At 38.7% G+C, this 12,088-nt stretch overlaps 1 protein-coding gene across 2 annotated transcripts in view; it reads left to right on the forward strand.

The window, feature by feature from the left end:
• Nucleotides 1–12,088, forward strand: part of BIVM (basic, immunoglobulin-like variable motif containing) — a 38,440-nt gene that overhangs the window by 20,412 nt on the left and 5,940 nt on the right. Inside the window, exons 4-9 of one of the 2 annotated variants that reach the window (XM_019524381.1) lie at nucleotides 900–995; nucleotides 1,087–1,191; nucleotides 3,517–3,611; nucleotides 4,831–4,963; nucleotides 8,620–8,691; nucleotides 9,673–9,756. In XM_019524381.1, the coding sequence (XP_019379926.1) occupies nucleotides 900–995; nucleotides 1,087–1,191; nucleotides 3,517–3,611; nucleotides 4,831–4,963; nucleotides 8,620–8,691; nucleotides 9,673–9,756 (585 nt within the window). The remainder of the gene's footprint in view (nucleotides 1–899; nucleotides 996–1,086; nucleotides 1,192–3,516; nucleotides 3,612–4,830; nucleotides 4,964–8,619; nucleotides 8,692–9,672; nucleotides 9,757–12,088) is intronic. The other variant, XM_019524382.1, reaches the window with a different exon arrangement.

The raw sequence follows: 12,088 nt of genomic DNA on the forward strand, positions 1-12,088 counted from the left end.
TTTTTTTTTTTTTTTTTTTTTTTTAAAGCATTAATCTAGTACCCAATTTGTTTGTAAATGTTGAAGGTCCCGCTCTTTTAAATCTTACTGTATACTTTTTATGTTGGGTGGAAATGTACTGAGATACATTTAACATATCAAAGGCAATGAACTAACCAAATACTTTCTGAATGAAGATGTTGGTCATTTTCCTTGTGGTGTTCAGGATACTTTCTCTATATTAAGACATTCCTACTTAAATAAGTTTGTGGGTGAATGTGGTACTATTAAACAAATAAAACCACTAGTGTGCCCAGACATTGACTAGCCTTGTTTCTGCATGCCAGTACCATTTATCCTTACTTTCTATGTTTCTTTTCTATTTTGGGGGCCATTTGAAAAAAATTTATCACATGCATAAAAATGTGAATTAACTTTCTATGCACAAGAAGTTAAATTGGCATAAAGCCACTGTACTAATAAAACCTTAACTGGTTCTGTGGCATGCTTAATATAAAGAAACTGACATGAAATCATCTTTATTGGTAAAATACCAAAAATGCAATTTAGTAGGGATAGCAGTATTGGAAGTATTGATCCAGAGACTGACCGTCTTAAGGCCTTGTTATACTAGGACAAAAAAAAATCCTTATCAGGTCATTAATGTATATCTACCCAGACTTTCTTATAGCTTGATGATGTGTAGTCATTGTAAGGTAGGATGTAGTCCTGGTTCAAATATAAATGAAATAAGACTGGACTTGCTTATGCCAGGTTTTTTTAAAATTCATGCAAGGATGATGCTGTTTTTAAAAAGTGAGAAACATGTCCTACAGCCCTTGACACTTGGATAAATGATCTCAAATGAAAGTGCAGCCAGATGCAGATCTTTAAATAAAGAAAGTTCACTGTCTCCTTAGGTACTGTATTAGCCGACCACAGTACAAGACTTCTTGTGGAATTTCGTCTTTAGTATCTTGCTGGAATTTTTTATACAGCACACTGGGAGCTGGAAAGTAAGCCACCTTTATTCTGTTTCTGTATCAAGGAATATAAATGATTATCTCAATAGTTTTAAGCATAATTCATTATAATTTCCTTTTTCAGCCTGCCACCTATTACTCAAGAAGAGGCTTTGCATATATTGGGCTTTCAACCTCCATTTGAGGAGATTAGATTTGGTCCCTTTACTGGAAATACAACTTTAATGAGGTAACATTTTATATTTTTTGAAGCACTGATGCATGGAAAAATAGCTTTCTAAAACTAAACATTTGGAATTTTACTTCTCAAATGGCAATAATGTGCTCGTAAATAAGATAGACTATAAACCCTGCAATGATTTAGCTAGCTGTGGCTTCCGAGTTCTTCATGATCAAGCTGTAGGGGTTTTAGCAATAGTACCCAGAGTTGTTTGGCTTTTTTTTAATAACTTTTTAAAAAATATATATTTTTGTTCTAACGTTTGTGTATAGTACCAAATTGCTAGCATTAGTCATTGGGGATTAAAGGTCTGTTTTCCTTCACAGTCAGGTAAAATTTCCTGCAGAATTATATAAAAGTGGAGCTGGAAGGGACTTCAGAAAGCCATTGAGTCCAACTCCCAGTCAAGGCAGAATCATTCCTATCTAAATCATTGTCTACACATGTTCATTCAGTTTTAAGAAAAGATTAGATAAACAACTCTCTCATAACTGCTAGGCACAGTGCCTGAGAAATTTAAACAAGCTAATCTGCCGCAAGTAAAGGAGGTTGACACTGTCCATGTCCTTCTACTCCAAGGACAGGAAGTAGTTTGTTACTTTTCCAATGTATGCAAATAGTAACCTGCTGGGAAACATTTTTATTATCAGAGGTTCACCTTTCTTGAAGGAAGCACATCAACCTTTGTTTTAGTTTGCCACGTCCATTCACTAAAAAAAGTAAAAAGGACTCGGATGCTATGATAGGTCTATGTACAGACTTGTTGAGGAATGGAACGAGATCTTGCATGGCTGTTTTCTGGTTAACACATAGCAAATTCATGAACTTTTTGAGGTAGGGCCACAAAGGAACTCAAGCACCAAAGTGGCACCTCCCCACATGCTAGACACATTACTCCAGAACAGTAATCTTTAAAACCATTGGTCAGATACTTTCTAACTCTGTAGCTGTCTCAGTCTTTGCAGTTTAAGATCAACGGTTTAAGGCAGCAGAAATATAGGCATGTTTAGAGTACTCATCCCAATATACGGTACTTGCCTACATCTTCTACCTTCTGTGAATAGCATAACTGCTTGGTGATAGGCTCCTTTTCCAAGGACTGTTTCTGTATTTTATCCAATAGTAGTTTAAAGGATGTGACTATCCTTGGTACAGAGATTGGAACCCAGGGCTTTTCTCACATGCCCTAACTTGTAGACTAAAGAGTCATGTTCATGTTTGGAGTCTCTCTTTTGCCCAACAAATCATTAACTATTGTTTGAAACTGTCTTATTTTGCATACAGGGGAGGGTAAGAGCCAACCTGGGCAAAGAAAGCCTGAATCTTGGTGGTCAGGACCCTGTCCTGGCAGACAGTTGGCTTTGTTAGATCTAGGCCTTCCACATCTTGGTTGAGTGCCATTGCTACTGGGCTGCTGTATTACTTGTATGCTGCTGTTGATGGAAAAATTTCAGCCACTGAACTTCAGCATTCAGAGGCAAGACACGTTTCCCTGAAGCCCAGAGAAAGACACTTGAGCCTGAGGAACGGGTTAGATTTGAGACAAAATCCTGTCTGCAGAATTTTGTATTGCTGTTTTAGGTGGCTTCCTAATTTATGGGTTCTGAATTGCTGTTCTAAAATGTCTTGGGTTTGTGGATACTGCTACAAAAGCCAGGCATCCAAAGTTAGATGCAATGGTGCTGAATGTTGCAGTGCCCATGTCCCATTGTGGATTTAGCTGTTTGTTCATTATGTTGTTGATCAGAATAAGCAAGACTAAGGTGAAAATGCTCCAATGTGAGGAATTATTATTCATTTGTAGTTGGATAGCACAACAGCCCTAACTGAGATAGATGACCCTTATACTAGGTACGTTATAAACACCTAGGCTGCTTGCGATGTTAAAAAAGAAACCAAAACAATGCACTTTACCAGAAAAAGCAGCATGTTGCTTTGACCTAGCTGTGCATCATCTGTATAGATCAGGTGCTTCAGCAGGCTTTTTGGCATTTTTAGCTAAAGCTGATTCAATCAGCTTTTAGATAAAAGCCCCACTAAAGCACCCAATCTTTACAGACGTTGTGGGAGCCAGGTGCAACTAAGGCACAGCCTCTTCTGGGCACACATGGGGCTCAGCATGGGAATGAGTTAAACTAAAGTGCTGTTATGGTTTTTTTTTATGTTTGTAAGCAGCCCTAAAGAACTGCTCTTGTTCCAAAGAGCTTGCATCTAAATTGCCAAGAGTGAAAAAGGTGGAAGATGGTATGCTATAAATATTGATAAGAAACAGTAAATATTGAAGCAGATTAGTTCTTTAGTTATTGAAATCCATAAAATAAAATTTTTTTTCAGATGGTTTAGACAAATTAATGATCACTTCCATATAAAAGGATATTCCTATGTTCTATATAAACCTCATGGGAAAAACAAGACAGCTGGAGAAACGGGTAAGTAAGCAATCCTAAAAACACTACTTTTACAATCTATAAATAAGGAAGACTTATTAGAGCTGTAAAATGCAATAGAACAGGAAGTGCAGAAGAACAACTTAGAATTAAGTAAACTCTCAACCTACATTACAGGAATACTACCAAATGAGTCTGAACTACATACATTTTCCTTTTTCCTGCCTGCCTTAATGTTCTTTCTCTTCTTTACCAAAATAACATACTTCAAGACATGGTTATGAAAAAGCAGTGTTCCAAAGGTACATAGAGACCTTTGGCTTTCCATCTTATTTTGCTAATCCCTAAGATGTATATTTATTGTAACACTGTGTTCTGTTCTGGTATATTTTAGCATTTCGGTATTCTTTCTGCAAAAGTTGTAATTCTGAAATTACAACTTAAAAATAATAAATGAATGTATTTGTTAGTTATTTGGTGTCCCCCCCCAAATATTTTTTTAGTCTTGAGATCAAATTAAGCAATTTTCTCGTTAGAAATTGATCAGTCAGTGCTTGTTACATGAACAAGGTCTTACATTTGAAAGCTTTTCTAACTCTAACCTTACTATGCTATTGGGTTAATATTCATCTATTCAATAAAAAGATGCCCTTAGCAATCCTTGCTTCAAGTATAATTTCTGGACCATCACAGATACTTCACTTGAGCACTATCATAGTCAGTGCTTGAAATACTTTCAGTATATGCATCATACCTATTTAATAACTTGGTGAATTAATACTTCAGTAATTATCAACTTCCTAACCCTCAAACAAATTGTTGAGTTGAAAGCTTGAACTTTCTTTATCTTCTGAATTCTGACCAAATGATATGGCTGTAGTGTTACTGTCAATTCTGTTCTGAATGATTTCCTGGATTGTCAACCTTAGGATATTTTTTAAAGATGTTTTGATTAGTTCTGTCAGTTGTTATTTGTAAGATGAATTATTTGTATCTGACTTCTCATTCAAATGATACACGTTTCAATTATGCACTGTTTCTAGAGATACAGATTTAGTGTTTTAGGCTATCACTGATGTATGGGATAGAATCTGAAAGGCACAAATCAGCAATTACATGTTCAGATTGCAAACTTTTACCATACAATATGCTGCTGCTTATGTGATGTAAAAATTAAAAAAGGCTGGCAGGTAAGTTCTCATCTGCTTAACACTGAATGCAAGAGCAAAAACACTTTGGATGATCAGACTTTTCTTTGTAGCTTCAGGGGCCTTGGCAAAGTTAACACATGGATTGAAAGATGAATCGATGGCCTACATCTATCATTGCCAAAATCATTATTTTTGTCCTATTGGATTTGAAGCCACCCCGGTAAAAGCTAGTAAAGCATACAGGTAAGAATTTGGTAATTATGCTTGCTGAGAATCATCTACCAAAATGTTAATTGTAAGGTAATATCACTTTCTTAAATTGCGTTTCAGTGCGCTTTGGAAATGGTAAGCTAACAAGTGTTAATACCTTGATTGCATTTATGTTCACACAAAAAAGTACCCAAGCCAGTAAATGTTAGTACATATTTCTACATACACTTTGGCTCAAGTGAATACAAATGAGACAAATCCTTTGGGAGAATTTAAATAGAAACATGCAAGAATATTTTGAAACTATGTAGAAACACTTTATGGATGCATCCCCTTGAGCAGGAATGTGCATTTCTCTGTGGACAACTAGCCTCAGCTCGTATCTGGTGTGTGGTGGGGTAGGGGAGGCTGGAGCCAGCACCTGGATTGGCTCTAGCAGCTTTACCTGGGGTTCTGGGGGCCTCCCAGGGCTGCAGTGGCGGTGAGCCAGGCATGCAGAGCATGGCTGTGGCTGACCAGGCTCCAGTTTCAGGCAACATGTGCTGTAGCCATGTGTACCTTGCTGAGTGTTTTTTTGCACAGATCTCCCTAAACCACCCCCCTAAATCTAGAAAGAAGGTGGGGGTGAGGAGCGTGACTTTAGTGGGGAGCAGTGATTTAAAACAAGCATGAGACAGGGGAGTTGATAGTAATAAACAGGGATCCTGGTTTTCTCTGATTTAAAAAAAATCCTTACTTTTTGGATTAAAAAAAGTAACCCAAAATCCATATTTTTCTGTGACTGATTAAAATGAAACACCATATAGTGGTGTTTCAAGCTTTCAACTCAACCATATAGCGGTTTTGTTTTAATCAGGGAAAAATGTGGATTTGGGGTTACTTTTTTTAATCCAAAAATTGGGGATTTTTTATCAGAGGAAACCCTGGTAATAAATACCAATTTTCTGATTGATAAGAGAAGTGAAAAGGCACAAAGAAAAATATACTTCCAGTGAAGTGAAGAAAAATAAAGAAATGTTTTAGTATACTAGGCACAGAGTGGTAGCAGTCCATTACAAAAAGGACTAAAGATATTACTAAAGAAATTATTGATAATAGGTGTATTGAATATATTTGTTCTGTAATTTAGAGGAAGCTGCATAATATAACTGCATCGCAGGATGGTCTTTTCCAGTAGTAATTCAAGAATATAAATGGATGCTAAAGCTAGGCTTTTTTAGTTCAGCAGGTTTGAATAACTTGTGCCTAGGAATCCTAAATGAGCTGCCTGAAGAGCTTTTATGTGTAGTTAATTTAGACTTTTTAGTAAGTGTTAGAACACTGCATAAATTTCAAACAGCTAATGTGCTACTATTAAAAAGGATAAACAAAACATTGGAAAACATAATGGAACTGCCAATACAGCTAATTACAAGATCTGTTTTCTAGTTTGGCATTAATTATGTTATCCTCCTAATCTCTTCCAAAAAGACATAGTTGGACAAGTCTGGCATGTGGTTTCAGTTTCTCTAAGGTAGTTGTTCTCAACCTGTTTAGAGTCAATCTACCCCTCCAAGACTTTTCAGAATCTAGTGGCACCCTATTTAAAGAAATGATTTTATATCTGTTATAGATATTATAAACATTAACATTCTATTATTAACGAATATGTTATTAATATTGAGTGGTGGGGCTGTAAGGGATAGACTGGGGACATCTGGCCAGCAGGCAAAAGGTTCTGGTCTGCATACTTACACATGGGTAGGGCTGTAGGGGTGGGAAAGGCCTTGGTAGGCAAAATGATACACGAGGCCTTGGAGAGGGGAGGAGGGCTGGCCAATGGGGTGCCGGAGTGCAGTGACTGCTGCTGCGGCCAGGTGGGACTGCACCAAGCCTTCTGCATAGCTGGATCAGGAAGCAGTTGTGGCAGGAGCACATATTTTTGCCACAGCCCTTTCTGGTCAGACACTTCATGGTGTCTCCGGGAAATGTGTGCGGGGCAGATGGAAATGTCCTGTATGCCTCTGTTTCCAGGTGACATGTGGGATTCTAACTGAGAAGCAGCTGCAGTAGAAAGGTGCATGCACTAGGTATATTAAATTATGTAGGCAGGTGCTCTGTTTCTGTTGCAGCCCTTCTTGCTTTGGCTCTGCATGCGGTATCAGCTTGGAGTTGACTGCTGCTGATACCACTTGGTAGAACTGTCCTGCACATCTCCAGGAGGCACGTTTGAGCTGAACCGGGAATAGCTGAAGCAGAAGGGCTGTGCCTGCCAGCATAATTTAATATAGGTTGGTATGCTTTTCTGCTGCAGCCACAGTTTGTCTCTTATGTACTTCCTGAAAACAGAAGCAGGCAGGGCAGTTTCATCCTGTGGTGGTGCTGGTGCTGTAGCACCCCTGGCAGGTGCTTGTAGAGTCCCAGTTGATAACCAGTGCTCTAAGGGATTTGGCTTCTTATTGTGCAGTATTTTAATTTGGGACTAGTTAACTTATGTTCATGGTATTCATTAAATGGATGAAGCTGGTTGGCAGGCCTTAATGTAACTGAAGATCAATATCACGTAGGTGGCTTTTTATTACTTGGGTTTTTCAGGTGCAGGTTCTTGGCTCAGTGGTATTTAATCACTTTTTTTATTAAAGATCTGGAAGAAAGAAAAATCATTGCTGATGTAGTTTGCAGCTGTTGCTTCCCCCTTAACTCTGTATTAAATAAAGAAGGCTAGGCCACTTGCTGCAGAGCAGTCCAGATTACTTAGTAAACTGCCAAGCAAACTATATATTTTGTAGTATTAAAATCCAAAGTCCTGCATCTAAGGGCAAAGAATATATGCCATGCTTGGAGGATTGAGAACTCTGAAAAGAACTTGAGTGGTGGTGGGGGTAACAGTTGATAATTGACTGAACATGAGTTTTCTCATGTGACCAAAACTGCTGTTGAAATCCTGGGTTATGTAAACAATTGAATGTGGCATAGGGAGGTTATATGTTAATATTTTCTGTCGTTAGTGTGACTTCTAGTGGAATATGGTCTCCTTTTTGGTGTCAGTGCCTTTCTTGATAAATTGGAGAGGACTTGGAGAACTGCCACCCAAGATTAAAGGTTTGAAGAAAGTGCTTTATATATTTAAATTCAGGAAGTTCAACCTACTCCGCTTAGATCAAAGAAATGTTAAAGAATGACCTGTTCATGAGCTATACATATCTTGCAAGGGCAAAAAAATATGTTGATTATTGGGTCTTCAGTCTAAAGTATACTATGACTGAATGGTTGGAAGCAAGATAAACCCAAATGAAAAGTAAGGCATATAAAAGGAAGGGGAAATCAACTTTTGGCACAACATAACAAGATGTGAGGTAGACTTTTCAATCACTGCCATTTTTTAAATTAAGATTGACAGCTTTTTCCTTAAAACACTATTTAATTTGAGGAAGTCCCTTGACTTCCATACTAGACTAGAGGTCAGACTAGGTGACCATTCTGGTCTCTACTGACCTTATCTGTAAAGGTGGTAGAAACTGAGCAACTAATTATTTAATAGGACTACTCTTGGTAGTCTGCCACAATTCATGTCCAGTTATTCTTGCCTTATAGTTGTGAGGTGGAATTTTTTATAAAAATCCCATCACTAGTGTGAGAGCTGCTAGACTGGGTTTGGGTGACCTGGGTTCAGTTTCCAGGTAAACCACAGACTTCCTGTGTGATCTTAGGTTGCTGGACTTGGACTCGGGAGACCTGGGTTCAGTTCCAAGCTCAACCACAGACTTCCTGTGTGATGTTAGGTAAGTCACTTAATGTACCCTGTGCCTTAGTTCCCAACCTGTAAATTGAAAACAGAACTTCCCTACTTTAGAGGGATATTTTGTCAGTAAATACATTGCTAGTTGTGACAAATAAATGTCATCAAATACCTGTTCTTTGGGTAGTAATTTTGGAAACTGAGGTACTTTATCTTCTCTTTAAAATGCATACTGCACAGGCAGGTGATGGGACAAGCTTCCCTAGTCCACCAGTCTTCTGGAGCTTTGCCACAGATAGAATGATTCTGAAAAGGTAGTGTAGACTTTGGTTTGTTTGTGAAGGCTGCTGGCAAATTTTTGATTTGATGTTAGTCTGATTATACATTTTATTTATGTTTACATATATAAAAATATGACTAGTAGAGACTCACTGAAGCCGCCAGTTTGTTTAATGTAGGCAGTTGAACAGCTATTGGAAAGTAATAACTTTCTGCTGGAATGTATGCCTTACAAGCAGGAAAATAGGTAGTTTGGGGTCACTTAGAAGGCAACGTTGGGGAAGAAGGTTTTTTCCGGTTTCTGGAATCTTACTTCTTCATCACTCTTCATCACACACCATACCCTATATTATGATCACATTACAAACCCCTTTTTGAGGCAGTCAGACCCAACTTTTAGTGAAAGGAAAGTCGGAGGGAAAGGTGCCCCTTTTGTCTGAGGAAAAGGGTAATCATTTTTATAGTATTTTCAACCCCTGTTGACCACTTCAGCAAGAGACTGAATCAGAAATCAACCCCCATATTTGTTTCTGTTATAGTGATAAAAAGTGACTTGGGTAATCTCTCTTAGCTTGCTTTTAATGCTAGTGCAATATTTAATAGTTCAGTAGTCAGCTATTCATGTGGTAGAGACAAACGATAGTTTTAAATTTAGAATATCCTAAAAATCGGTAGCATTGTTAATATATTCTTTTTCTTTGCAATGCATGCGAGTCTTACTAGGATTACATCTTCTGCCCAACAGAGGTCATCTTTCACAGCAAGAAGTGGAATATTGGATCTTAATTGGAGAACCAAGTAGAAAACACCCTACCATTCACTGTAAAAAGTAAGTTGGGGGCTGGGTGATCTACAGGGCCAAGGGAGTCTGAGGCCCCAGGTGTGCAAGGCCCCCTGCAGCGCATCAGTGCAGCCTGGCATGTGGTGGGGCACAGCAGTGAGAACTGCACAGTGCAATAGGGGGCCCAGGTCTGTGGCCCAGGAAGTCATGCAGCCTCCAGCCACTCAAAAATTGGATAATTCTGACTTAGAAGAAACTGGATGTTTTAAGAGTTGTTGTTCGTTTTCAGTGGCAGGGGCAACAGAATGATTAGTTTCTGATTTAGAGTTCTCAAAGTATTTGGAAAAATTGGGATTTTAGTGATAGATATGAGTTTGTATAGTATTACATCTGTATTAGCAATTCTGTGATCAACTCTAACTTGTCACAAGTTTTGATTAAAGAGAGTGAAAAAATCTCACACATACTCACACAGGGCCATGTTTTGAGAAATGGTGTGTGCATGCACACAATAAAACCTTGTTAATTTTGCTACCTGATATTTTGAAGTCTTGGATATTTTGAAACTATTTTTGTTCCCCAACTGAAAGGATAGCTTTTTGTATGCTTTAGGATACAGGCAATTCAAAATATGGGTACTTTGAAATTCACGGTACTTTTCTGGTCCCTTGGAACAGGAAAACCTCATTGTTTTAAAATTTGAAGTCCTTTTATAGTTTCTGGAACCAGGAAAATCTCATTAAATACTTTATCTATCATTAAACTGCTGCCAGAAGCAGCGTATGCTCAGTTATGAAAACCAACTATAAAGAACACCCAGCACAAGGTCAGGGTCTGTACTTACTAAATATGCCAGTGAGAACCCACCATAAAGGTAGGTTAGTACAGCCCACTTGAAGAAGACATAGTGCCCATCGTGTTCTGTCCCACTCACTGCCGATTCTTTCGCTCACTGAACCAATACATCAACTACATTTCAACTTCCTCTTCATTCCTACAGCTGAGCAGTTCCTTTTTTCCTCATTTCCAGTTATTTCTATTTCTTTGTCAGCCTGTCCAACAAACATCACCAAACATTTATGTAGATGAGAGGCTCTGTTGCTTCCTCTCTTGGCCCATTGCATGTGACCAGTGTGGCCCTGCCCTCCGTAGGGTAGAGCTGGACCAGGTAGCCACATGCCTTGTCCACATATACATTTTTGGAGGGACCCAGGACTTGTGAACACAGTCACAAGTGGAGGACTGCTTAGCACATGGATCCTTGGAGGGGGGGCAGTATCTAGAGTACACACGCATACTGACGAGTACTGGGGTCTGGGGTCACCATGGCTTGAAACGACTTTGCTGGGCCCCAGCCCCATAAACCACATTTTAAATAACAAGGCTTTTTGGCTTTGAGCTAATATCTTACATTGCTTGCATTATGTACAAATTTATATAGAAGTATTTTTCAAAAATGTGTATGCTGAAATTTAGAGTAGCTTATAAAAAGATTGAACTAACACAGTGATTATACAACTGGGTTTTTCTGTTAACATTCTATTTAAAACTAACATGGCCACCTGCACAACTAAGTCTGTAAATACCACAGTCATTTGCATATATACATACAAACTACTATGGGTACATTTATTTTGTACCCATTTATTTTGAAGTCATTCTTTTTTGGTCCCCTGAGTTTCTAATGAATGAGGTTTGTGTGTGTGTGATTGTAAGATAAAACAGGCAAATAAGGACACTATTGAAGACTCAAGTTGTGTATGGAACTTTTAACAGGTTTAATTTGTGTTTAGAAAATATGAAGCCTGTAGATGTACAATCTGGAAAGTATTGAACAGTTTGCTCAGCTTTACTTGACACTGGACCTACAGGACTTAGTTTCTGAAGGGGAGAACAACATTAATCTAAAAGACCAGAAATCCTGAAAATCTACATCCTTGTTTAGAACACGTCTTTCAACAAAAAGTTTTCCCTTAATATTTCCCCGCTCCTGCTTGTTTATGGGATTGTCACAGATTAGGATACTTTTAAGTGGAAGCTCTGCAAGCAGTCAGGTGGTGGCCCTAGATTTTAGGAGGGCGAACTTCAACGAGCTAAGGAGGATAGTTGGAGAAGCGCTGAAGACTCAGAGGGGAGGGGAGCCAGGGGTCCAAGGGGAGTGGTCGCTCCTTAAGGAGACGATCCTCCAAGCCCAGAGGAAGGTAATCCCCAGGAGGGTCAAAGGGGGCAGGAGAGCATATAAGCCTCCATGGCTCACTAAAAACATCCGGGAATGTCTCCTTGCCAAAAAGGAGGCTTACTCCCAATGGAAAGGAGGGGTCATCACTAAGGAGGACTATTCTGCAGTTGCTCGGGGATGTAGGGGGATGGTTAGGAAGGC

Source organism: Gavialis gangeticus, unplaced genomic scaffold (assembly GCF_001723915.1).
Source record: "Gavialis gangeticus isolate Ggan-Ray unplaced genomic scaffold, GavGan_comp1, whole genome shotgun sequence".
Classification (NCBI taxonomy): domain Eukaryota; kingdom Metazoa; phylum Chordata; order Crocodylia; family Gavialidae; genus Gavialis; species Gavialis gangeticus.